General features: G+C 41.1%; 1 protein-coding gene and 1 pseudogene across 7 annotated transcripts in view; both read left to right on the forward strand.

Moving 5' to 3' along the window:
• LOC116857634 (zinc finger protein 573) overlaps window positions 1-3870 on the forward strand; it is a 32225-nt gene extending 28355 nt beyond the window's left edge. For all 7 annotated transcript variants that reach the window (XM_032841893.1, XM_032841894.1, XM_032841895.1 and 4 more), the window contains one exon: window positions 1757-3870. In XM_032841893.1, the coding sequence (XP_032697784.1) occupies window positions 1757-3456 (1700 nt within the window). In that variant the 3' untranslated portion in view covers window positions 3457-3870. The remainder of the gene's footprint in view (window positions 1-1756) is intronic.
• Window positions 3871-23693: 19823 nt separating this feature from the next.
• On the forward strand, window positions 23694-26294 carry LOC116857768 (annotated as a pseudogene).
• Window positions 26295-27462: the final 1168 nt, after the last annotated feature.

The following is a 27462-nucleotide window of genomic DNA, read 5'->3' on the forward strand; positions in this document are numbered from 1 at the left end:
TTTTTATCTTTATACTTTCTGCTTTCCTTTGGTTTGCTTTGATGTTTTTTCTAAACATTTTCATATGTTGTTTATTTAATTTGTGTTGAGGTAACAACTTTTCTCTGGGCATTATGGTTGGATATTGTATCTTCTGAAATATACTGTTTTCATTTTTTGTCTGGTTATATTTCTCTAGTTTCACTGTTTATTTCCTCAGTATAATAAAGATACTGATTCTTGTTTTGATTTTTGACTGGTGGCAACTTTCAAGCCCTACCACTCTGCCCCACTTTTGGGCAAGCAGATAAAAACCCTGAGAGCTCCCTACTTTGGTGCCTGTGGAAAGTTCAAACCATGCAAACTCCATGCTGTGTATCCTATCACCTGTTACATACATCCCACAATTGAGTCACATACTCTGCCCTTGACTCATGCCCCCTCATTCTGCACTGATACTCCTGAGTCTTTTCCTGAATCTGGATTGCCATCTTCCAGCTTGTGTCTGATATTTCCTTTTAACAGTCCCAGGCACTCTGGTATCCCAGGATTTTCCTTCACATTTTAATTTCTTGATTCTCCCCAGCATCTCCAAAGAAGGAATGTGTTACTTCATTCAAGTATGTATGTGAATTTTCTGAAAAGGCACCAAAATACTGGGAAGTACAAGGATGGCTGGCCTGGAAAATAAAAAGGAAGAGAGGATGTGAAAAATTATAAAAACAACACAGATTTAACATATTTAGAATGGAGAAGGAATAATAAAACTCAAACTGAAGATAAGTAAAAACAATTACTTAGCACCTGTGTTATGTCAGAACCTTGTAATTCAGTGATGAAAGAAAGGAAGGATTGTGTCTGCTCTTGGGAAAGTTTGGGGAAATGTAAATAGAATATCAGATAAGGGAACTAATGTTATAATAATTGGAAATAAAGGGATGGTGGAAGAAATGAAGTGCTAGAACATAAAAAGACAGACATGGATATATTTAGAGTTAGCAGGTGCCCCCTTTCTAAGGGATGAGAAGGATCAGCTTATAAAGTGCCCAGGTCCAAGGAGTCTTGTCAGACAAAACAGTCTTTAGAAAGCATCAAGTGATAGAGGTTGTACCATATCCTAAGTGCTGGAAAGAGAGAATGTGAAAGGGACCACCTGGGTGGCTCAGATGGTTAAGCGTCTGCCTTCAGCTCAGGTCATGATCTCAAAGTCCTGGGATTTTGAGTCCCATATCGGGCTTCCTGCTCAGCGGGGAGCCTTTTTCTCCCTCTCCCTCTGTTGTTCCCCCTGCTTGTGCTGTCGCTCTCTGTCAAATAAATAAATAAAGTCTTAAAAGAGAGAGAGAGAGAATGTGAAAGGAGATAGGGGCAAAGGAGTCAGTGTTTGGACATTCCAAGAGTAAAGAGAAACACTAGAGAAACTTAGGATAAATTCTTAACCTTTGATCTGCATTTCAATCAGTGGTAGAAATATTTAAAATAAAGATGCCAAGGTTTTTTTCCCTCTTAATTCTAACTTACTTGGTCTGTGACAGAACCAGGATATCAGATTTATAACAAGCTTGCCAAAGATTCTGGCCCACACCTAAATTTCAGTAACTTCACTATCTCACATAACTTTACATACATCTCTGAACCCTTGGCCTTTCAAAATTTTCATAACTATATTTTACTATTGGCTAAGTCCTTATAAGTGTTGGTTCATATTTCTCTCATAGAAGTTCCATGTTCTCTAGTATAAGAAGTACAATTTTTTTTTTGTTTTCTTCTTTTGTTTCAGATTTGGATTTACACTGTGAGGTAATCAGCTATGTAGAAATGCCCACTTACGAAAAAGATATATCTTCTTCACAACATCAGAGCACATATAACAAGAAATTCTACAAAAGTAAGAAATGTCAGAAGAAATTTAGTAGTGGCTCTCAATTTATTCTTCATCACAGGTTTCATAATGGCAGAAGACCCTATGAATGCAAGGACTGTGGGAGGAATTTTCGTAGTGACTATCAACTTACCCTACATCAGAGATTTCATACTGGCGAGAAACCTTATGAATGTACAGAATGCAGGAAGAACTTTAAAAGTGGTTATCAGCTTACTGTACATCAGAGATTTCATACTGGCGAGAAAACCTATGAATGTAAGGACTGTGGGAAGGCCTTTATTTATGCTTCACACATTGTTCAACATGAGAGAATCCACACTGGAGGGAGGCCTTATGAATGTTGGGAATGTGGGAAGGCCTTTAGTCAAGGTGGACACCTTAGAATTCATCAAAGAATTCATACTGGTGAGAAACCCTATAAATGTCAAGAATGTGGGAAGGCTTTTAGTAGGCGCTCAAACCTCATTGAACATGGGCAGATCCATACTGATGGGAAACTTTACGTATGTGAGAAATGTGGGAAGGCCTTTAAAAGAGGTCATCAACTTACCGTACATCAGAGTGTTCATACTGGTAAAAAACCATATGATTGTAAAGAATGTGGAAAGGGCTATACCACTGCTTCATACCTTATTCTACATCAGAGAATTCATAAAGGTGGGAAACCATATGAATGTAGGGAATGTAAGAAAACTTTTACCTTGTATAGAAATCTTACTCGACATCAGCATATTCACACTGGTGAGAAACTTTTTGAATGTAAGCAGTGTGGGAAGGCCTATACTACTGGCTCAAAGCTTTTTCAACATCAGAAAACTCACACTGGTGAGAAGCCCTTTGAATGTAAGGAATGTGGAAAGGCCTTTAGCTTATATGGATACCTTCATCAACATCAGAAGATTCATACTGGTATGAAACATTTTGAATGTAAGCAGTGTAAAAAAACCTTTACTTTGTATAGAAATCTTATTCGACATCAGAGTATTCATACTGGTAAGAAACTTTTTGAATGTAAGGGATGCGGGAAGGCCTATACTACTGCCTCAAACCTTGTGCAACATCAGAAAACTCACACCGGTGAGAAACCCTATGAATGCAAAGAGTGTGGAAAGACCTTTAGCTTGCATGGATATCTTAATCAACATCAGAAAATCCATACTGGTGTGAAACCCTATGAGTGTATGATATGTAGGAAAACGTTTACTTTCTACAGAAACCTTACCCTACACCAGAGTATTCATACTGATGAGAAACCTTTTAAATGTAAGGAATGTGGGAAGACCTTTAGACGTAGTTCACACCTTACCGCACATCAGAGTGTTCACGCTGATAAGAAACCCTTTGAATGTAAGAAATGTGGGAAGTCCTTTAAAATATATGGATACCTTACACAACATCAGAAAATTCATACTGGTGGGAAGCCCCACAGCTGTAAGGAATGTGGGAAGGCCTTTAGTCGTGCTTCAAACCTTGTTCAACATGAGAGAATTCATACTGGTGAAAAGCCCTATGTGTGTAAGAAGTGTGGGAAAGCCTTCAGGTATGGTTCAGCCCTTAAAGCACATCAGGGAATACATACAGATCTGAAGCTCTAAGAACATAAGGAATGTGATAATGCTTTTAGGCATGGCCCAGACCTTTTAAACAGGCAGTTCACACTGATGAGGAATTATTGAATGTTAGTCTTTATAGGTATGTCTTCACCAGATGAGAGAATTCATTATGTAGTTCTTATCACTTTCTAAAGATTACAGTGTCACTCCCATTTTAATGGAATGTTTGACTAAACAATAGCAAATTAAACCCTGAATAGCCAAAGCAATCTTGAAAAAGAAGATGAAAACTGGAAGTATCATGATCCCAGAAGTCAAGATCTACTACAAAGCTGTAGTAATTAAAACAGTGTTGTACTGGTGTAAAAATAGGCACAAGGATCAGTGGAACAGAATAGAGAGCCCAGAAGTACATCCACAACTAGATGGTCAATTAATCTTCAACAGAGGAGGCAAAAGTATACAATGGGGAAAAGTCTCTTCAACAAATGATGTTGGGAAAACAGGACCACTCTATTATACCATACCCTAAAAATAAACTCAAAATGGATTAAAGACCTAAATGTGAGACCCAAAGCCATAAAAATCCTAGAAGAGAACGCAAGCAGTAATTTCTCTGATATCAGCCATAGTAACATTTTTCTAGATAGGTTCCCTGAGGGAAGGGAAACAAAAGCAAAAGTAAAGTACTGGGACAACATCAAAATAAAAAGCTTCTGCATAGTGAAGGAAACAATTAGCAAAACTAAAAAGCAAACTACAGAATTAGAGAATATATTTGCAAATGACAAATCCGATAAAGGGTTAGTGTCCAAAAATAGAAAAAGCTTATACAACTCAACACACACACACACACAAAAATCCAGTATTAAATTGAGCAGAAGATATGAACAAATATGCTCCAAAGAAGACATAAGATGGCCAACAGACACATAAAAAGATGCTTAACATCACTCATCATGGGGGAAATGCAAATCAAAACCACAATGGGGTATCACCTCACACCTGTCAGAATGGCTAAAATCAACAATACAAGAAACAGTGTTGGCAAGGATATGGAGAAAAAGGAACCCTCTTGCACTGTTGGTGTGAATGCAAACTGGTGCACCCACTGAAGAAAACAGTATGGAGATTCCTAAAAAAATTAAAAATAGAATTACCACAGGATCCAGTAATTCCATTACTGGATATTTACCCAAAGAATATAAAAACTAATTTGAAAAGAAGTGTGCACCCCTATATTTATTGGAGCATTATTTACAATGGCGTTATGGAAGCAGCCAAAATGTCCATCAATAAATGAATGGATGAGGCGCCTGGGTGGCTCAGTGGGTTAAAGCCTCTGCCTTCAGCTCAGTTCATGATCCCAGGGTCCTGGGATGGAGCCGGCATTGGGCTCTCTGCTCGGCAGGGAGCCTTCTTCCCCTCCCCTCTCTTTGCCTGCCTCTCTGCCTGCCTCTCTGCCTACTCGTGATCTCTGTCAAATAAATAAATAAAATCTTAAAAAAAATAAATGAGTGGATAAAGAAGAATGAAATCTTGCCATTTCCAAAAACAGAACTAGAGGGTATAATGCTAAGTGAAATAAGTCAGAGAAAGACAAATACCATATGATTTCACTCATATGTAGAATTTAAGAAACAAAACAAATGAACAAAGGAAAAAATAGATAAACCAAAACAACACCACCACCACCAACAACAAACAGACCCTTAACTATAGAGAACAAACTGATGGTTACCCTTCTGAGGGCTTGGGAGGGTGGGATTAGTGAAATAGGTAAAGGGGATTAAGAGAATACTTTTCATGATGAGTGCTGAGTCGTGTGTAGAATTGTTGAATCACTATATTGTACACCTGAAGCTAATATAACACTGTATGTTCACTATACTGGAATTAATTTTTAAAAAATAATGACAAATTAGGAAGAAAATGGGAATCTCAAATTTTTCATGCCTACAGTGTGCATGGAACTTTCAATTAAATGTGTTAAATTTAGGGGCACCTGGGTGGCTCAGTTGGTGAAGGGTCAGCCTTTGGCTCAGGTCATGATCCCAGGGTCCTGGGATAGAGTCCTACATCTGGCTCCCTGCTCAGTAGGGAGCCTTCTTCTCCCTCTCCCCCTGCTGCTCCCCCTGCTTGTACTCTCTCTCTCTGTCAAATAAGTAAAATAAAATCTTTTAAACAATTTGTTAATTTAATGAATGGCTAAAAGCCTTCCATAATAATCAATGGCTGTGTCACAGATTTCCCCAAATCTTAATGGCTTACCACAACAGCTCTCACAGATTCTGTGGGTCAGAAATTCAGGAGTAACTTGGTTGAGTACTTCTGGACTGGGTTTTTCATGAGATTTCAGTCATCTGGAATATTGGGTCCAGGTGGCTCGCTCACATTGGCTGCTGGTACAGAGAGAGTGTGTGTCAGAAATCCATCCTCGTCCACAGTGGACCTGATTTACATGAGGAAATCCTGAACTTGAAGTTGATGATTTAAGTAAGTGAGGCTTCTGGCACTTCTTGAGTATATTTTGCATGTGGTAAGAATGCAAACAGTTTATACTGAGATGACTAATGGTTGTGTTTTTTAAAATATATATCCACAAGTTCTCTGAAACTGCACCCTTCAAAACTGAAGCCTCCCTCTTGCTGCATTCCAAGCTACCTGAAAAATCTGAGTAAGTATGTCTGCTTCTCACAGTTTCTATGGTTCGGGAATTTGGGAGCAGATATGCAAAGGCGTTCTGGCACCATGTATCTCATGGATTGAAGATCTGGAAGGGATTGATGGGGGTTGGATGATGTGCTTTCAAAGATGGCTTAGTTTTGTGGCTGATCAGTTCATCCTGGCAAGTTATTTCCTCTCCAGCAGGACCCTTCCATGTGCTGCTTGAGTGTCCTTGTGACAGGATAATTGGCTTTTCTCAGAACTGATCCTTGCTACCATCTAGCTTTGGCAGTCACTTCTGCCTCATCCTCCATATTAGCAGTGGGTAGGTCAAGTCCAGCCCACATCCACCAGGAGAGAGATACAGTTTCACCTTTTGAAAGGGGAAGTGTCAAAACATTTGAGACATTTTTAAAATATTTATTTATTTGACAGAGATCACAAGTAGGCAGAGGCAGGCAGAGAGAGAGAGCGGGAAGTAGGCTCCCCGCTGAGCAGAGAGCCCAATGTGGGGCTCAATCCCAGGACCCCGGGATCATGACCTGAGCCGAAGGCAGAAGCTTTAACCCACTGAGCCACCCAGGCGCCCCATTTGGAGACATTTTTAAATCACCACACCTGCCAACACTGCTCAATTATTGTTAAACTCTCAAAAATTGATAATAAACATGTTCGTTTCATGTACACAGAAATCCTTTAAGCCGCAGCACATACCTTACCTGTCATCGTTGCCATTCTACCAACTTATGGACCATGTGTTATCGGCCAAGATACTTATCACCTATCATGGCATCATTTGCTAAATGCTAATCAGGAACACATAATAATTTTATTATGGATATTAATTGAAGTCATACTTGTAAAACCTTGGGAGATTATCTGGCTTATAACCAGTGTTCATAAATATGAGCTGGTACTCTCATCACTACTTCTGTTGCTGATAGTTTTTATGAGTAAGATTTTAACAGTTTAATTAATTTCAGACAGCTTCTTAAAGCCACTCATTGAATTTTACACAATTTTGAAAATAAGTACATGATTTAGGGTGTGTAGAGATTATGATAATAGCAAGAATTCATATTCTCCATTCACAATTTAAGATTAGGTAGAAATTAATAATGGGCTAGTAAAAAGTAAATTGTTCTTTTGGAGATTTTTCCTAAATTTGTAATGTAAATATTTCTTTGCTAATCACTATCTAGTCTAGGTTAATACATTGCATTTGGGCTTCTTTTCTAAGGTAGTACTTTTTTATGTCTTTGATTTTTTTTAGAGGTTTTTCTTTTATTTGACAGAGCACAAGCAGGGTCAGTGGGAGAGGGAGAAGCAGGCTCCCCACTGAGCAGGATTCTGATGTGGGGCTTGATCCCAGGACCCTGGAATCATGACCTGAGCTGAAGGCAGACACTTAAGGATTGAGCCACCAAAGCACCCCTACGTCATTGATTTTTTTGTAACATGTCTAGAATGCACACATTCTTGATTTATTTCCTTCTGATATGATTTGTTAATCTGTCCCTCATTTTTCCTATAAACTGGAAATTATATCCACAGAATTCATTAAGTTTAGGCACCTGGGTGGCTCAGTCAGTTAAGCGTCCAGCTCTTGGTTTCTGCTCAGGCCAGATCTCAGGGTCATGGGATCAAGCCCTATGTCAGGGCTCTGTGCTTATTGTGGAGTTCGCTTGAGATTCCTCTCCCTTTTCCTTTCCCTCTCCCTCCCCCTCTGCCCTTCTCCTGCTCACTCTCTCTCAAATAAATAAATCTTTTAAAATATTTTATTTATTTATTTGTCAGAGAGAGAGCACATGCACAAGCGGGGTGGGCAGGGGAAGAGGGGGGAGCAGGCTCCCCACTGAGCAAGGAGCCTGACTTGGGACTGCATCTCAGGACCTTGGGATCATGACCCGAGCCAAAGGCAGACGCTAAACCCACTGAGCCACCCAGGTGTCTCAACAAATCTTTTTTTTTTTTTTTTAATAATGTTTTCCCATTTTTTTTTATGTAGTTTTCAGTGTCTTATTAAATTTTCCCTATTATTCTTACTTTTGCCAGTGTAAGCTTTTAATGACTGAGTGACTGAGTGAGATCTGATTTAAAAATATGATTGTATATCAAAACTGTCCATTGATCCTCATAGATTTACCCATTTTTTAATTTATAGGTCACTGGGATATAAAATAAGATACAATAAAAATACAATACAAAAAACCAATACAATAAAATAAGCAAAAATTTTAGAAGTTATATCTTAGAGAATTAAACTTTTTATCAACATATAGTGTTTTTTTAGTCTACAGTCATCCTTTCAAATTAATCTTGTCTACTCCAAAATTATATATATATATATATATTTAAAGATTTTATTTATTTATTATTTTTTTTTTGCCAGAAGAGAGAGAGGGCACAAGCAGGAGGAGTGGCAGGCAGAAGGAGAAGCAGGCTTCCCTTGAGAAAGGAGCCTAATGCAGAGATCCATCCGAGGATCCTGGGATCCTAGAATCATGACTCAGCCAAAGGCGGACTCCCAACCAACTGAGCCACCCAGTCGTCCCATGCTCCCAAATTATATTAACTTTCTTTTATAAGTACTTAACTTTATATCATCTTTTTCATGTTACCTCTCTCCTTAAGCTTTAGATGTGACCCTTTTAACACCTACAGCCATGTTTTTATTTATTTATTTTTTTTAATATTTTATTTATTTATTTGACAGAGATCACAAGTAGGCAGAGAGACAGGCAGAGAGGGAGGAGGAAGCAGGCTCCCCGCTGAGCAGAGAGCCCGATGCGGGGCTCGATCCCAGGACCCTGAGATCATGACCTGAGCCGAAGGCAGAGGCTTAACCCACTGAGCCACCCAGGCGCCCCTTATTTATTTATTTTTAAGATTATATTTTTTAGTAATTTCCACACCCAAAGTGGGGCTTGAATTCACAACCCCAAGATCAAGAGTGGCATGCTCCACCTACTGAGCCAGCCAGATGCCCCTGTTTTTATTTTTTTAACAGGAGGGGAAAAAAAAAACAGTTTTATTTTGTGCACTGGAGGCTCAATAATGAAATTGAGATGTTCTTAATTTTTAAGTTGATGTTTAATGGAATTAATCCATTTAAATTACCAATGATTATTGACAAACATGAATCATTTTTAGTTGCCTAATGTTCTTTCTCTATTTTTCTCTTACTTACTTATTTTCTTTTACATTTACCTTTTTTTTTTCTTTTATCACTTTGGAAAAATTTCACTTTTGTTTGAATCTATAAGCTGTTAATATAGAAATAGAACAAGCATTTTAACTTAAAGTCCAAATTTAATTGATACTTAGAGTTTTCCACACACCTGATATTTGTTAGAATTCTTCAATTTCAGGGGCACCTGGCTGGCTCTGGTTGTTAAGCTGGACTCTTGATTTTGACTCAGGTCATGATCTCAGGGTCCTGAGAGCCCCAGGTGGGATTCCTCACTGGGTGTGGAGCCTGCTTAAGATTCTCTCTCCCTTACCCTCTGCACTCCCCCTACCCCATACCCACATGTGCATTCTCTTTCTCTAAAAAAAGGAGCTTCAATTTCAACCTGGCATCTCCACCTACTGCCAGGTGGTGGCTGTTGATGGAACAGGTACCCCATCAATGATTGTAAGGCCCTTTTGGCTCCCCATACAGATGTCACTCCAACCTGGATCTGGGCAAACCTGTGCAGGTGAGAGGGAAAGACAAGGATGATGGCTTCAGGGAAGCAGAAGATGATGCCATCAGCTTTGTGTTGGACCACATCAGCTCATGTCTGGACCACCTGGAAGAGAACATATACCTCCATGTCTGTCTCCAGGAGCTGCCTGAGTCCAACCAGCAGACCATGCCTTGAGTTCCAGTCCAGCTCAGGGAGGACCCTAGGCTCCTCTAGCTCCAACCAGGACCCAATCCTTCCACCCTGGGCTAGGCTTTGGCCATGAGTACTCAGCACCTGACTTAGATACCTTCTCAAGGCCTGGCCTACAGGTCCCCTAGTAGGTCTGCCTGGGCCACCCTTCTGGTACTCCCCTTGGGGTGCCTAGGCCCACCCCCACCATACCTGGGGTCAGGTATGGGCGTGTGACCACCCACCTTGCCTGCCCATCCAGTTCCTGGCCACTCCCAACTCTGCCCAGGCCTTGAGTGTCTACATTAAGCAGATCTCAAACACCAATGAATGAATTTTTTAAAAATGCTTCCACTTCAACCCTCCCTTAAAAGTTGCTATGATGTAGTTCCTTGATACTTTTTCCTTTAAATTTTTAAGGGTTTTTTCCCTAATATTTTTATTTATTGATTTGAGAGAGATAAAGCATGAGCAGAGGGGAGAGGCAGAGGGAGAGGGAGAAACAGACTCCCCACTGAGCAAGGAGCCTGACTTGGGGCTGGATCCCAGGACCCTAAGATCATGACCTGAGCCAAAGACAGATTCTTAACCATCTGAGCCACCCAGGTGCCCCCCTTTTATTTTTTTATTTATTTATTTATTGTTTTTTTAAGATTTTTATTTATTCACCTGACAGAGAGAGATCACAAGTAGGCAGAGAGGCAGGCAGAGAGAGAGGAGGAAGCAGGCTCCCCGCGGAGCAGAGAGCCCGATGCGGGGCTCGATCCCAGGACACCGGGATCACGACCTGAGCCGAAGGCAGAGGCTTTAACCCACTGAGCCACCCAGGCGCCCCCCCCCTTTTATTTTTAATTGAACAAATTAGACACTATATTAGCAGTTCACACAGTAAATGGTAATTTCCATTTACTGTAAGATATATACAGGTTATATAGTAGGAATAGTTTGCACATTTTATCATAAATATTTTATTGGTTTTTATTTTGTTTTCTATTTTCTGTTGAATTATTTTCTGCCTTAATCTTTGTTATTTCCTTCTTTCTGCCTTTTGTTTTGTTTTGTTTTTAAACTAATCTCTATACCTAACGTGTGGCTCTAACTCACCACCCTCAGATTAAGAGTCACAGTCTAACTACCCAGCCAGTCAGGCACCTCTGCTTTCTTTATTTTTAGTTTGCCCTACTTTTATTGAGATCTTTCTTTTCAGAAGGAAGTCAATCTGTGTGGCCCGTCCTTAAGAAAGAGTTACACATTCCAGAATTTTTAAGGTCAATTATAACACTTTTAAAAATTGCGATTAAAGGGGATGCATTGGGCTCCCTGCTCAACAGGGAGCCTGCTTCGCCCTCGCCCTCTCCCTGCTGCTCCTCCTGCTTGTGCACGCTTGCACGCTCTCTCTCTCTCTCTCCATCAAATAAATAAAATAGTTTTAAAAATAAATAACCTTATAAATCTTTAATTTTTCATTTAGATCTAGGCACTCAGAACAGCATGTGTGGGCAAGAACCTTGTCTGTAATGCTTTAGGATCTTCCTCTCTTGCTCCCCATTAAGAACTTCCAGAAAGTCAAATAACTTTAAATGTTCTTTTTTTTTAAGATTTTTAAAAATTTTTTATTTATTTGACAGACAGAAATCACGAGTAGGCAGAGAGTCAGTCAGAGAGAGAGGAGGAAGCAGGCTCCCCGCTGAGCAGAGAGCCTGATGCAGGGCTCGATCCCAGGACCCTGGGATCATGACCTGAGCTGAAGGCAGAGGCCCCAACCCACTGAGCCACCCAGGCGCCCCAACTTTAAATGTTCTTAAGGGGAGCATAATATTTGTAGGCTTTCAGCTAGTCCTCAATTGTGAAATTTAAGAGTTTTGATTTTTGTTTCTATCTTTCTTCTGTACCTGACCAAGAGGACAGAAATGCCTTCTGGCCTATTGCCTAGTTGAGGGGGGTTATTGAGGACCAGCAAGAGTTCCAGGGAAAACCTAGTAGGTAATATATCATGATATTTTTCTGATATATAAGGAAGAGACCAATGATGCTAATGAAAAGAACATGGTAGCCTATGAAAAAAATATAAAGAAAATGAAGAGAAAGAACCTGCTAAGGACAGCTTTAGAAATGGTAGGTGTATAGGATTACTCAGGAGATTCATGAGCAATACATCTAAGAACTGATTTAATGGAAGGGAGTAGTAACTGAAGGAAACCAGAATTGTCACCTCTAAATACGCCTCCTTGACATAAAAGTTACTCTGAGCTGAAGACAATTAAGAAGATATAAACCCAGGGGTGCCTGGGTGGCTCAGTGGGTTAAAGCCTTCGCCTTCGGTTCAGGTCATGGTCTCAGGGTCCTGGGATCGGGCCCTACATCGGGCTCTCTGCTCAGTGGGGAACCTGCTTCCCCCTCTCTCTCTACCTGCCTCTCTGACTACTTGTGACCTCTGCCTACCAAATAAATAAATAAAATCTTAAAAAAAAAAAAAAGAAGATGCAAACCCAGAAAGAACTCCCCATTTTCTGCCTAAAGGCAAAAAAATTATTTTGCAAGAGACAGACTCTACTCACCCAGAGAGGGCATCAGAGGAATCTGCAAACAAACCCTACTCCATTTGTTTCCTCTTGATACTTAACCTTCCCACAGTTTGTTGCTCTTGGAAGCCTAAAACTGCTTTCTTTGTCCTGTCATTTTCTATAAACTTATTCTTTGTTGTAGATGCTATATAATCTGGAATTCTAAGCCACCTATTTGAGCTGTTTTTGTTTTAGATTTCTCCTAGGTGATACCTGTTGCCCATCTTGATAAGCTGTTTCTCTGCTCTTCTCTGTTAATCTTGTCTTTTATTACAGGGGTCTCAGCCAGCTGCTCAGAAGTGTAGAAGGAAAATTACTTTTCCACCCCTACATAATCAAGAAGTCTTAGGTTGTGGCTTCAATATGTTTTTTGACTACTTTATTGGTATTTGTGAATGATTAATTTTTTAGTCTTTGTTCCTTTTTCTCTTCAGGGTATTGACCAATATTTTAAGTGACAGACATTAAATTAATACTTATTTGTCCATTTAATCTGTTATAAATATTTCCCCCAAATTCATGATGTTGTTTTTGTTTTTGCTTTATTTACTTATACTATTCAAATATTTGGGGTATTTATAAATAACTATTAAGATTTACAAATAACGATTATGTGAAAATTCTCTCTCTGGATTCCTCCCCTTGCTTATGTTTAGAAAACCTGTAGCCTAAACCAAAATAATAAAAATATTTACAAGATATTTCTTCAGATCTTTTTTTGCCATTTCTAATTAATTCAGTCCATCTTTAATGTTTCTAAGGATGAAGAATGCAATGGAATGAAAAATGTCACGTCACCTTTATACATTAGTCATTTCCTTAACACTTCATTGGACACGCTAGACCTTTCCCTGTAGTATAAAACTCGACATTTACATACATTACTGAACAGGTTGTCTTTATTTCAGGGGACACAACAAACTCAGCATCCCACATTCAGATGCTCACACCCTGGAAAGCACACCATGGACCTCGGGGCCACATCACTGACCCTCACAACAGGGCGGACCCTCACACACACACGCCTGAGGCCTTGGAAGAGAAGAGCTCCGCAGTTTCCTTCTCAGAGCTCCCTCGTCGGATATCAGCCGGACTCGCCTTCTCCAAGCAAGCACAACCACTGCACGAACCCTTGGCCTCAGGAGTTAGCCTCAGGAGTTGGCCTCCAGCAGGTCGGTGATGTGCGCTTGCGCCCAGGCCCTCCCAGAAGTCTCCTGGGCTCCCCCGCGGGGCGTTCCGCTTTACTTTACAGGACTTTTATGACCCTACGCTCCGCGTCCCACGGTGCGCGTCGTGACTGGGACCTCGGGCTCTTTCTGTGTGTCCCTTGTTGGGCGCCGCGCGTGAGTGGCCCCAGTATGAGGCAGACGTCCTTGTGGGTCGCTGCGGAAAAGGCTGTGTGGACGCAGCGTGGAGCCCGCATGGACAGCGAGTGGCGGTGAGAGTGGGAGCCGGGAACGCGAGTGCCGGTCCCCTCAGACCTCTGGGTGCTGGAGCTGCGGAAGAGGGTGCTCAGTGCCCCTGTGAGAAAGACGGAAAGGGTGTGTCTTTGTGGGAGGCGGAGCTAGGGTGCAGTGGTAAGACTAGGATAGGTGCGTGGTTGCTCTTCTGTGACGGAGATGTAAGGTGCCTGTCGTTCATCTGAGCTTGGGTTGTGGTAGCTCTTCCGTGAGTGGCCCTGGGACTGCTGGCTCTGGGTTCGCTTCCGCTTCCTCCACCTTCCTGTCAGTCACATATGACTACTACAGAGAAGTGACTGCTGGCGGGAAAACATATACTGAGACCAACTATTAGGGTGGGAATTTTAGATCATGAATTATCCCGACACTGGCTTCTAGGAACGTGTGGATAGAGAGACTCCAAGAATAGTATTCCTCCCTGGGACTGTCCTTCTTGGGAGTTTTTGGGGTCCATTTACATACCTGAGAATGTCAGCATTCTTTGAGCCCTTAAGGAAGAAACCACGTGTGAACAGTCTTGCTTCATTCTGGTTAACACATCTGAGGTCACAGCGGTTGTAGCCATGGAGAGTAGAACGTAAATGCTCAGTACCGTGGTGACTCTGATTATTCCTGTTCAGGTTTCTGTAGTTAAGCAATGGAAACATGAGTGTTAGGGTCCGTGATCAAAGGAACGAGACGGATATAAAGCGAAAATCAAACAAAGCTTTATTTCACACCAAGCATCAAAAATCAAACTGACCGGTCAGGGCTGTCTCTTACGAAAAGGTGACGACGATGACCCCGGCAAGTCCGCTCCCAACTGGCTGCTCTGGACGAGGCCTTTCTGCAGATGAGGCCACTCTGGACGAGGCCACAGCTGATGAGGTCGCTCCTCAGGGCTGCTCCCCAGACAAGGCTGCTCCCCGGACAGGGGCTGCTCCGGTGAGGCCGCTCCTCAGACAAGGATGCTCACAAAAAGAGGCCACTCTGGAGGAAGCCTCTTCCCTGATGATGCTGTCTCCCGCACTCACTGAGGAAGCCTCTTTCCATACGAAGCCGCTTCCCGGAATGGCGCAGCTCTGGCGAGGCTGTGGCTCCGGGTATCAAGGCTGCTCCTGGCGGCGAGGCCGTTCGCGGTGAGGTTGCTGGGGTCTAGGCCGTTCCCCGTATCCACTGCCAAGGACCGCGGTGTGTGGGCAGGGCCGCTGGTGTTGGGGCCGCTGGCGTCTCAGGGCTGCTGGCGTGCTGGGACCGCTGGCAGCTCGGGGCTGCTGGCGTGCTGGGACCACTGGCGTGCTGGGACCGCTGGCGGCTCGGCTCACGGTGGCTCCGCTGCTCCCCGTGGCGCCGCTGCCGAAGCCGCGGTGTGGGCGGGGCTGCTGGCTTCGGGTCCGCTGGCGGTTCTTCTAGCTCTGACAAGAGCTGTTACAGCTCTCCTTCTTCTGCTCCTTCTTCCTCTGACAGCTCTCCTTCTTCTCCCCTCTGGCCAGCCTCGCAGACCAACCTTTATGGGGGGTGGTTGAGCCCCGCCCCTACACAGGTAGCCAATTGAATCCCAATTTACCCAGTGGGTATACCCACGCCCCACCGATTGGACGTCTCCACCCGGCCTGCCCCGCCCCTACTTCCGGGGTCCACAAGCTAGTTCCTCTGGGAGGGACAGGCCCTTACAATGAGTTTGTGATGTGTGTTTACAAGTTAAGGGACTGAGCCAGAATTCAAGTGACCAAGACCAGGATTTCTTAACAGGGGTCCTTTGTATTTATAGGTGTAGAGGGAACCACAGCTCCCTGAAATTATGTAGATAATTGCTGCGTATATTTGGAAACTTTAATTTTCCAAGGGTGTACATAATCCAAAAGATTTACACCTGGTTTTATCTAGAAACAAAAATTGCTATACATTGAAATGATTTTGCACAAAATTAGTGATCAGGATGATGGGGATGGTTGAGAAAGCCCATGACATCAATGAGAGAATATTATGCAGGTGATATAATTTCTGTTTATACAAATTAGTTATTATAAGGAAAGAGACTGTTATCTAATGAAACCATCTTTATATTTGTGGATATAGTAGTCAAGAAAATTTTAGGGGTGCCTGGGTGGCTCAGTATTTAAGTGTCTGCCTTCAGCTCAGGTCATGATCTCAAGGTCCTGGGATTGAGCCCCATGTCTGGCTTCCGGCTCAGCAGAGGGTCTCTGCTTCTTCCTCTCCCTCTGCCCCACCCCTTGCTGGTGTGCGTGTGTGCTGTTTCTCTCAAATAAATAAACAAAATCTAGAAAAAGAGAAAAATTAAAATTATATATGAAGTTCATATTTAAAAATAGAATTTTGTGGCGCCCCTGGGTGGCTCAGAGGGTTAAAGCCTCTGCCTTCGGCTCAGGTCATGATCCTAGGGTCCTGGGATCGAGCCCCACATCAGGCTCTCTCCTTGGCAGGGAGCCTGCTTCCTCCTCTCTCTCTCTGCCTGCCTCTCTGCCTACTTGTGATCTCTGTCTGTCGAAAAAATAAATAGAATATAAAAAAAATAGAATTTTGTAAAACCCTTTTGGGAGGATTATATCCAAAATGATATTTTAATTGGTTATTCAGAGAAGAATGGAAAGTATGTAGTCATATTTATTGGACAGCTTCTGTGTACTCAAAAAACTTTTCTGCCTATTTTACGTACATATTGTCGTTAATCTGCCAAGGCCATTTCCCTTCTGTTAATGGAAAAATGTTTATAGTGAATGTATCTAATTATATCCGTGTAGTACAACTAAAGGCTGTTAAAGAGCAGGTAAGTAGTAGTTGTTTCAATCACTGATTTTTCATGGCAGGCCATGAAATCTGTACATGAAATGGCCATGTACAGATGTTTTAAATTTTTTTTTAAATTTTTTTTTTATTTATTTGTCAGAGAGAGAAAGAGTACAAGCGGGGCGGGGTGGGGGGTACGGTGGCAGGGAGAGGGAGAAGCAGGCTACCTGCTGAGCAAGGAGCCCCATGCATGACTCAGTCCCAGGACCCTGGGATCATGACCTGAGCCAAAGGCAGACACTTGACTGAGCCAGCCACCCAGGCATCCCAGTACAGATTTAATTTTTTAAAAAGATTTTATTTATTTGACAGACAGAGATCACAAGTAGGCAGAGAGGTAGGCAGAGAAAGAAGGAGGAAGCAGACTCCCTGCTGAGCAGAGAGCCCAATGCGTTTCTCGATCCCAGGACCCTGAGATCATGACCTAAGCCGAAGACAGAGGCTTTAACCCACTGAACCACCCAGGTGCCCCTAGATTTTTTTTTAATGTTGAAAATATAGCCTCTGCCGTAACAGTGACTTAAAATATCTTAAATACTTTTGAATATCTTTATGTTGTGTTTATTATAATAAAAGTAATGCAGACTTATTGCAAAAGAAATTAATGTCCTAGGAAGTTGGGTTTTTTTTTAAAGATTTTTTTTTTTTATTTGACACACAGAGTGACAGCGAGAGAGGGAATATAAGCAGAGGGAGCAGGAGAGGGAAAAGCTGGATTCCTGCTTTGCAGGGAGCCGGCTCTATCCCAGAACCCTGGGATCATGAACTGAGCCAAAGGCAGATGCTTAATGACTGAGCCACCCAGGCACCGCTAATGTCCTAGGAAATTTAAAAAGAAAATCTCACTGTCTAAAATAATAACTTTTAATGTTTTGGTGTATGTGTTTCTAGTTAATGTGTGAACATTTCTTTGTGGCTTTGTTTTGGCAAAACATAATTGGTGAAATAAGAGAGACAGAATTCTACTCCTAGTTTGAAAAAGAAATCTAGCCCAATCATGGGTTTCCTTGTACCACTGTTTGTTAGGGAGGAGGAAATGCCAGGGACCTTCTTTGAAGAACACTTAATTTTCACATCTTAGATATTAGGAATGTCGTTCAAAATCTTATTGTGGCACCAAATTACTAAATAATACAAGCTTTCATAATTAATAATTTAGACAGTGGCACGTGCCTGTAGTCACAGCTACTTGGGAGGCTGAGACAGGAGGATCATTTGAAGTCTTCTTTAAGAAAAACTATTTTCTCAAAGGTAGGAACTGAAATTTTTAAAAGTAAAGAGAAAGCTCAAGGAGCACAAATTTTCTATGAGAAAAGCATAATGCAGCAGAATTAATTTCCTTGTATAATAATGCATTAAGGGTCATGTAATGACTTTTGTTTTCAGTAGTGATAAATAATTTATATCAGCCATCTTATACTTTTTAGTGTTTATATGGATTGTCTTATTTATTTTTTTAAGATTTTATTTATTTATTTATTTGATAAAGAACACAAGTAGGCTGAGCAGCAGGCAGAGGAAGAGGGAGAAACAGGCTTTCTGCTGAGCAGGGAGCCCGACACGGAACTCAATCCCAGGACCCCAGAATCATGACCTGAGGCAAAGGCAGACACTTAACCAACTGAGCCACCCGGGCACCCCTAGATTGTCTTGTTTATTCTTCAAAACAGTCATATGTAGTAGATGATATTCTTAAACTTGCTTTGCTAATTTTGTAATAAACAGAGGCACTGAGGTATTATTAACCCTCCAGCTTAAAGCTCATTTTCAGTTCCTAGAAGTCAGACAATAGAGCCTGTATTCTTAATTTCAACAGAATATCACCTCCCTACATTATGTATACCTTTTAAAAACTGTCTGCCTCACTGAGTTAATATTGTTTTCTTTCTTTTTTTTTTAAAGATTTATTTATTTATTTGACAGACAGAGATCACAATAGGCAGAGAGGCAGGCAGAGAGAGAGAGGGGGAAGCAGGTTCCCCGCTGAGCAGAGCGCCCAATGCGGGGCTCGATCCCAGGACCCCGAGATCATGACCCGAGCCGAAGGCCGAGGCTTTAACCTGCTGAGCCACCCAGGCGCCCCTTAAATTTTCTCTTCTAAAATGCAAAAATTTTCTTCAGCAACCCACGTTTACTGAGAATTTATGTGACAGATAACAAATATTACACTTGAATTCACTGTTTAATAGTCAGTAGTTATTATTTTATCAAGTCTCACATGGTTCACATATTTAAGGAATATTTTGTCTGTTCCAGCAGGCTTCTTCAAAAATATGTATATATTCTGTTTCAGTCCCCTCCTGTGTTAGAGGTTTTTAGCCTACATACTTGCTATATTGCTTGCTTTCTGCAGTGCAGTCTTTATCTCCTCTCCGTCCATCTTCAACAAAATATTTCTCTAATTTCTCTAGTAATGCATGGGCTTGCCATTTCAGAGATCTGTGACATTCAGGGATGTGGCCATAGACTTCTCTCAGCAGGAGTGGGAATATTTTGACTCTGTTCAGAAGAACTTGTAACCGGGATGTGATGATGGAGAACTATAATAACTTGGTCTCATTTGGTATGTTTATCAGCCTCTAATGATTTAGGATAATTTAGAATCTGTTCTTCAAGATATGCATTTTTTTTCCACTGTGACTTTCCGGGCTGCTTTTAGGAAACTGTTACATTTCTTTGTTAATTTTGTCCCGAAGAAATGGCTTGAGCTTTGTCAGTTTGGAAGTTGCTCCTCCATTAAATATTGTTTGGGAGGAAAGATTTCACTTTACCATTCAGAATTCTTCTAGCTGTCTAAGAATTAAATTGACATGAAACAGATTAACAGGAGAAAAAAAAAACAAAGTTTATGTGTACACAGAGTTCTCCAAATGAAACTGAGGCCTCCAAAAATGATGAAATTAGGGAATTTTTATACTTTTTAGACAAGGAAACAACAAATCTGTGAAGAATTGACAGAGCAAAGAAAACCTATATTCAGAATTTCAATTAGTAAGTAATTTTTTTTAAAGATTTTATTTATTTGACAGAGAGAGATCACAAGTAGGCAGAGAGGCAGGCAGAGCGAGAGAGGGAAGCAGGCTCCCTGCCAAGCAGAGAGCCCAATGCGGGACTCGATCCCAGGACCCCTGAGATCATCACCTGAGCCGAAGGCAGGGGCTTAACCCACTGAGCCACCCAGGCACCCAATTATTAAGTAATCTTAAATAGAATTTGGGCTGGGGTAGTAAATTAGTAAAAAGTAACAAGGGTTGTTAACACAGCCTTCTCAGCTTTAAAATCCCTATGTTTGTTGTAAGGATGTCTCTTTATCTACTGATACAGGGAGGATACCTTCCATTAGGATATTTATTTCCTGCTTTCTGAAGACAAATCAGGGATTGTAGTGTTCTTCTTGCATTTAACTTTTCATTGTTTTAAGTAGATTACATGCCCAGTGTTGGACTTGAACTCATGGCCCCGAGGTTGAGAATCTAATGCTCTACCAGCTGAGCTAGCTCATCACCCCTGTGCTGAACTTTTAATTTAAAATAATCAATTAAGGGCACCTGGGTGGCTCAATTAAGAATCTGCCTTCAGCCCAGGTTATGATCTCAAGGTCCTGGGATTGAACCCTACGTTGGGCTCCCTGCTTGGCAGAGAACCTGCTTCTCCCTCTCCCACTCCCCCTGTTTGTGTGCTGTCTGTCTGTCAAATAAATAAACAAGTCTTTTAAAAATAATAATAAAACAATCAATATGCAGCAGTGCTGGGGTAACTGGGTCAGTTGAGCACCCAACTCTTGGATTTGGCTGGGTTTATGATCTCAGTGTCATGAGATCAAGCCCCATGTCAGGCTCTGTGCTCACTAGGGAGTCTGCTTGAGTTTCTCACCCTTTCCTTCTGCTCCTCCCTCACTCACACATGCTCACTCTGTCTCCCTCTCTAAAAAAATATGCCAAAATAGCTTATTTTGGAATGGTCTGCCCTTGACCTCTACATCTTTATCTTCCCTGTCCTTCAGTGATATTCATACCCCCTCTGGTCTTATGGTTGCCTCCCTTTCTTCATGAATAGGGTCTTGTTCAGAATTCTCTGGTGTTTATTATATAACCATTGCTTTTTTTTTTTTTAAGATTTTATTTATTTATTTGAGAGTGAGAGAGAGCATGAGAGGGGAGAAGGTCAGAGGAAGAAGCCGACTCCCCATGGAGCTGGGAGCCCGATGCGGGACTCGATCCCAGGACTCCGGGATCATGACCTGAGCTGAAGGCAGTCGCTCAACCACCTGAGCCACCCAGGAACCCCTATACAACCATTGTTAAAGGACACATGTTTCCTATTTATTTATGCTCAGAACATCTACAGATACTCCATTTTATTATCTACTTGCAGGTTAATCAGCTTGACACAGGGTCCTGAATTGCTCTTATTGCCCTAAAAGAGCCTGTGTAGTTTAAATAGAGGTGGATTAGTTAAATGGAATTCATTGAAAACTGAGGCATACACATTTTATTTCATACAAAATCCTGTTTTGTGATTAGAAATTTTAATCTATGAACATTACATTAAAATGGAATGAATATCTTATAGATAGCTTTTCTTGTATACTCTTTGTAAAACAGCAGTATCAGTAATAATGTTAATAGCTAGCTTTGTTCTTATGTATATAATAGGCAATGCTCTGAGCACTTTACATATATATATCAACTTGTTTGATCCTCCTAACAGCCCTGTTCACATTTTACAAGTGAGAATACTGAAGCACTTGGTTTAAGTGGCTTTCCCAAAGTCAGACATAGCTGGAAAGTCAAACACAAGAATTGAGCCAAGGCTCCAGATTCTGTATTTTAAACTATGATATTGGGGCACCTGGGTAGCTCAGTGGGTTAAGCCTCTGCCTTCCACTCAGGTCATGATCTCAGGGTCCTTGGATCGAGCCCCTCGTCAGGCTCTCTGCTCAGTGGGGAGCCTGCTTCCCCTTCTCTCTCTGCCTGCCTCTCTGCCTACTTGTGATCTCTTTCTATCAAATAAATAAATAAAATCTTAAAAAAAAAAACCTATGGTATTATGCATACTCTCAAGAAAAAAGAGGTTTTATGAGGGTATTTTTAAAAACAAAACCCAAGTGGCGCCTGGGTGGCTCAGTGGGTTTAGGCCTCTGCCTTCGGCTCAGGTCATGATCCCAGGGTCCTGGGATCGAGCCCAGTGTTGGGCTCTGTGCTCAGCGGGGAGCCTGCTTCCCTTCCTCTCTCTCTGCCCGCCTCTCTGTCTACTTGTGATCTCTCTCTGTCAAATAAATAAATAATTTTTTTAAAAAAACCCTTATTATACCTGATTTCTTATTATACCTGATTTCTTATTTGTTTCTTTGTTTTATTAAGATTTTATTTATTTATTTGACAGAGATCACAAGCAGGCAGAGTCAGACAGAGAGAGAGGAAGGGAAGCAGGTGCCTTGTCGATTGTGGGGCTCGATCCCAGGTCCCTGGGATCATGACCTCAGCCGAAGGCAGAGCCTTTAACCCACTTTGCCAGGTGCCCCTGATTTCTTGTTCTTTAGTTCCTTTACCCTCTCTTCTCGAAAAATCTTTTTGGCTCTTTTTTTAAAGATTTTATTTATTTGGGCACCTGGGTGGCTCAGGCAGTTAAGCGTCTGCCTTTGGCTCGGGTCATGATCCCAGAGTCCTGGAATCGAGTTGCGAATCGGGCTCCCTGCTCAGCGGGGAGTCTGCTTCTCTTCCCCTCTCCTGGCTCGTGTGCTTTCTCTCTCTCTCTCTCTTGCTCACTCTCTCTTTGAGTAAATAATAAAATCTTAAAAAAAAGATTTTATTTATTTATTTGACAGAGAGATAGACAGCAAGAGAAGGAACACAAGCAGGGGAAGTGGGAGAGGGAGAAGTAGGCTTCCCTTCGAGCAGGGAGCTGGATGCAGGACTCGATCCCAGGACCCTGGGATCATGACCTGAGCTGAAGGCAGACGCTTAATGACTGAGCCACCTAGGCACTGCTCTTCTCAAAAATCTTTTTCAATATCATTTTGACCTTTAGTTTATTATTGTAACTTTAACCAAGCAACGTTTTGTTCTACATCATGTGCCACTGTTTTTCTTTGTAAGCAGGACATTCCACTTCTAAGCCAGATGTGATTATGTTATTGCAACAAGGAAAAGATCCCCGGATGGTTGTGAGGGAAGACACAAGAAAATGGTGTACAGGTAAGGATGAGCAAGTCAAACTATGAGGACATAGCTGTATAGGTAAAAGCTAAGTGGTCAAGGAGGTGACACACACACTTGAGTTTTTCTAACTCTGTTTATGTTTTTTCATTTCATTTTCTAAGAATCAGAACATTTAATGCTGTTAAGATGACAATACTACCCCAAATCCCATCAGCTTATTTGTAGAAATTGACATCCTGATCATAAAACTCATGTGGGTATGGCAAGGGCTTCAGGATAGTAAAAAAAATCTTGAAAAAGAAAAAAGTGGGTGGGATTTGTATTTTCCAATTTCAAAACGTACTACATACCAAAATGTAGGGGATGCATTAAAAGCAGTGGTAAGAAGGAGGTTTATAGTTCTAAATGCTTATATTAGAAAGAAAATTCTCAAATCAACAACCCAACTTCATACCTCACAGAACTAACCTCAGAGATAGTAGAAGGAAGAAAATGGGAATAGAGTGGAGATATCATAGTAGCAAATGAAAAACAATAGGAAAAAGTCAGTTAAACCAAGAGTTGGTTCTTCAAAAAAATTAACCAAAGTGAGAAAACTTTTCAGCTAGATTGACCAAAAAAGGAGAAAAGAGTCAGCTAAAATCAGAAACTAAAGAAGGGACTATAAACAATTGTATGCCAACAAACTGGGAAACCCAACGAGGTCCTGACCTAATAGAAAATGTAAACAGACTTATACTAGTACAGAGATTGAATCACTAATCAAAAACAAACAGACACTTTCCAGCACCTGCCCTGGACATAGCAGCTGTCAAGATGTTGATGCCCAAGAAGAACCAAATTGCAATTTATGAACTCCTTTTCCAGGAGGGAGTGATGGTGGCCAAGAAGGATGTCCACATGCCCAAACACCCTGAGTTGGCAGACAGAAATGTGCACAACCTTCCTGTCATGAAGGCCATGCAGTCTCTCAAATCATGAGACTATATAAAGGGACAGTTTGCCTGGACACATTTCTATTAGTATCTTACCAAGGAGGGTATCCAGTATACCTCCAGTATACCTCCACCTGCCCCCCGAGATTGTGCCTGCCACTCTCTGCCACAGCTGCCCTGAGACTGGCAGACCACGGCCCAAAGGTCTGGAGGGAGAGTGACTTGCAAGACTCACATGAGGGGAAGCTGACAGAGACACCTACAGACACAGTGCTGTGCACCCCGGTGCCGACAAGAAAGCTGAAGCCGGGGTTGGGTCAGCAACTGAGTTCCAGTTTAGAGGTGGATTTGGTTGTAGACATGGTCAGCCACTCAGTAAGGTTGGAAATTGTTTTATGTTGAATAAGTTTGTCAACAGGGGAGGAAAAAAAATGAACAGACATTGGGCACCTGGGTGGCTCAGTGGGTTAAAGCCTCTGCCTTTGACTCAAGTCATCATCTCAGGGTCCTGGGATCAAGCCCCACATTGGGTTCTCTGCTCAGCAGAGAGCCTGCTTCCACCTCTCTCTCTCTGCCTGCCTTTCTGCCAACTTGTGATCTCAGTCTGTCAAATAAATAAAATCTTACAAAAAAAAAATGAACAGACACATGCAGAAATGCTCAACATCACTCATCATCAGGGAGATACAAAACTGCAATGAGTGGGCATTTGGGGTATCTGTCAGTTTGCTAAAATTAACACAGGAAACAGCAGGTGTTAGCAAGAATGTGCAGAAAGGAGAACCCTCTTAAATTTATTGGTGGGAATGCAAACTGGTGCAGCCACTGTGGAAAATAGTATGGTGGTTCCTCAAAAAGTGAAAAATAGCACTACCCTACAATCTAGAAATTGCACTACTAGGTATTTACCCAAAGGATACAAACAAACTAATTCAAATGTATATATGCAACCCAATTTTTATAACAGCATTATCAATGATAGCCAAATTATGGAAAGAGCTCAAATGTCCATTGACTGATCAATGAATAAAGAAGATGTGTATATATAGACAATGGAATATTACTTAGCCATCAAAAAGAATGAAACCTTGCCATTTGCAATGATGTGGATGGAGCTGGAGACTATTATGTTAAGTGAAAAAAGTCAGAGAAAGACATACCATATGATTTCACTCATATGTGGCATTTAAGAAACAAAATAAGCAGAGGCAAAAAAGAAAGGAAAACCAAAAAAACAGACTCAACTATGGAGAACAAACTTGGTTACTGGAGGGGAGGTGGTTGGGGATTGGGTTAAATAGGTGATGGGTATCAAGGGCACTTGTGCTCAACACTGGGTGTTGTATATAAGTGTTGAATCACTAAAATATGCACTTGAAACTATTACACTGTACATTAAATAAGTGGAATTTTTAAAGATTTTATTTATTTGTCAGAGAGAGAGAGAGAGCACAAGCAAGGGAACAGCAGGCAGAGGTAGAGGAAGAAGCAGGCACCCTGCTGAGCAAGGAGCTCAATGTCGGACATGATCCCAACCTGGGATCATGACCTGAGCCCAAGGCAGTAGCTTAACTGCCTGAGCCACTCAGGTGTCCCTAAATAAGTGGAATTTAAATAAAAACTCGGGAAGGAAAAAAAAAACCCTACCATTCTTAAACAAAGAATTAACACAATTCCCCTCAAGCTTTTCCAAACAATTGAAGAGGAAGGAACACTCCCAAATTTACTCTGAGGCCAGCATTACCCTGATACCACAGCCAGACAAATCTGGTGCAAGAAGAGAAAACCTCAGGTTTTCATTATTATGAAATTATTATGTTCCTGATGCTTACTAAAGCAAAAGTTCTCAACAAAAATACTAGCATACTGAATTCAACAGCACATGAAAAGTATTATACACCATGACAAAGTGGGATTTATTTCTGGGATCCAAGGATGATGTAATATATAAAAATCAAGCAATGTAAATATACATTAACAGAATGAAGGGGGGGGAACCACATGATTATCTCAATGTAGAAAAAGCATTTAATAAAACATAATACTACTCATGACAAAACACTCAAGAAACCAGGAATAGAAGGAAACTGTGCCTCAACATAATAAGGCCATCTGTTAGTCCACAGCTAACATCATACTCAGTGGTGAAAGACGGAGAGCACTGGTTTTGCTGCATCCATGAGTTTGGCATGTTCTGTCTTCATTTTTATTTATTAAGATATTTTTCAGATTCCCTTGTAATTTCTTTGTTGTCCCATTGGTTATTTAAGTGTGTGTTGCTTAGTTCCCACATTTGTGTACTCTTTAGTTTTCCTTCTGCTTCTGATTCCTAATTTTGTTCATGATTGGAAAAGACACTCTCATTTTAATTATTTTAAATTTTATTGATAAAGTTGATTTGAGTCTAATGTGGTCTATCTTGGGGAATGTTCCAGGGTACGTGTGAAGAACATGTATTTTGCTGTTGTGTGTAGCATACACAACATGTGTGTCTCTTGGGTCCAGTTTTTTTAGACTGTTGTTCAAGTCCTCTGTTTCCTTATGATCTTCTGTCTGGTTTTTCTATCCATTACTGAAGGTGGAGAGGACCTGAGAAAAGATACGAAGGAATAAAACAGATGGAACATTTGTAGAATGTGTACTTAATAAGAAAAAAACTCAGTGAGGATAAGCAAACAAGAGCTCTCATTATTTTACTTAAAATGAGAACAAAGAAATGCACATACAGCTACGCACTAGAGGGAATTACTACAATAGTTATATTTTAGGGAGAAATTTTATTTTTAAAAAAAATTTTTAAAGATTTTCTTTATTTGACACAGAGAGAGAGATAGACAGCAAGAGAGGGAACACAAGCCGCGGGAGTGGGAGAGGAAGAAGCAGGCTTCCCACTGAGCAGAGAATCTGATGCAGGGCTCCATCCCAGAACTCCAGGATCATAACCTGAGCCGAAGGCAGCCACTTAATGACTGAGCCACCCAGGCACCCCATTAGGGAGAAATTCTAATTGCAGATTAAAAGATCCAGTATGAAAAGCTGTTTTTAATATATTTATATTTTATATGGAAACTGATACTGGGGAGAGTACATTAAATTATTATAGTAACAGGTAATGAGTTATGGAGACACTAACTATTGCAAACTGTATAGTTGATTTTAGAGTTCTCTAAAATATTCATCTCTGATGGGTCATATTTTTAATTTTTTTAATGTTTTTAATTTTTAAAGAAATTTACTATAAAACGTTCACTTCTTTTGTCCAGAAAAACAAAATGTTTTTCTCCTTTCTCTTAGATTTGGAATCAAGATATGAAATAATCAGCTGTGACAAAGTACACATTTTTAAAAAACATTCGTCTTTTACTGTACATCAGAAAGTTCATACTGGAGAGAAACCCTACGAATGTGACAAATGTGGGAATGCTTTTAGTTGACATACAGACCTTACAGTACATCAGAGATTTCATACTGGTGAGAAAACCCTATGAATGTGAGCAATGTGGAAAGTCTAATCGTGCATCCAACCTTCTGCAACATCAGAGAATTCATACTGGTTAAAAACCTTATAAATGTGAGGAATGTGGAACGACATTTAGTCGTAGGATAGACCTTAG

The sequence above is a fragment of the Lontra canadensis genome, unplaced genomic scaffold, assembly GCF_010015895.1.
Source record: "Lontra canadensis isolate GAN:19392208 unplaced genomic scaffold, GSC_riverotter_1.0 scaffold125, whole genome shotgun sequence".
NCBI classification, from domain to species: Eukaryota; Metazoa; Chordata; class Mammalia; order Carnivora; family Mustelidae; genus Lontra; species Lontra canadensis.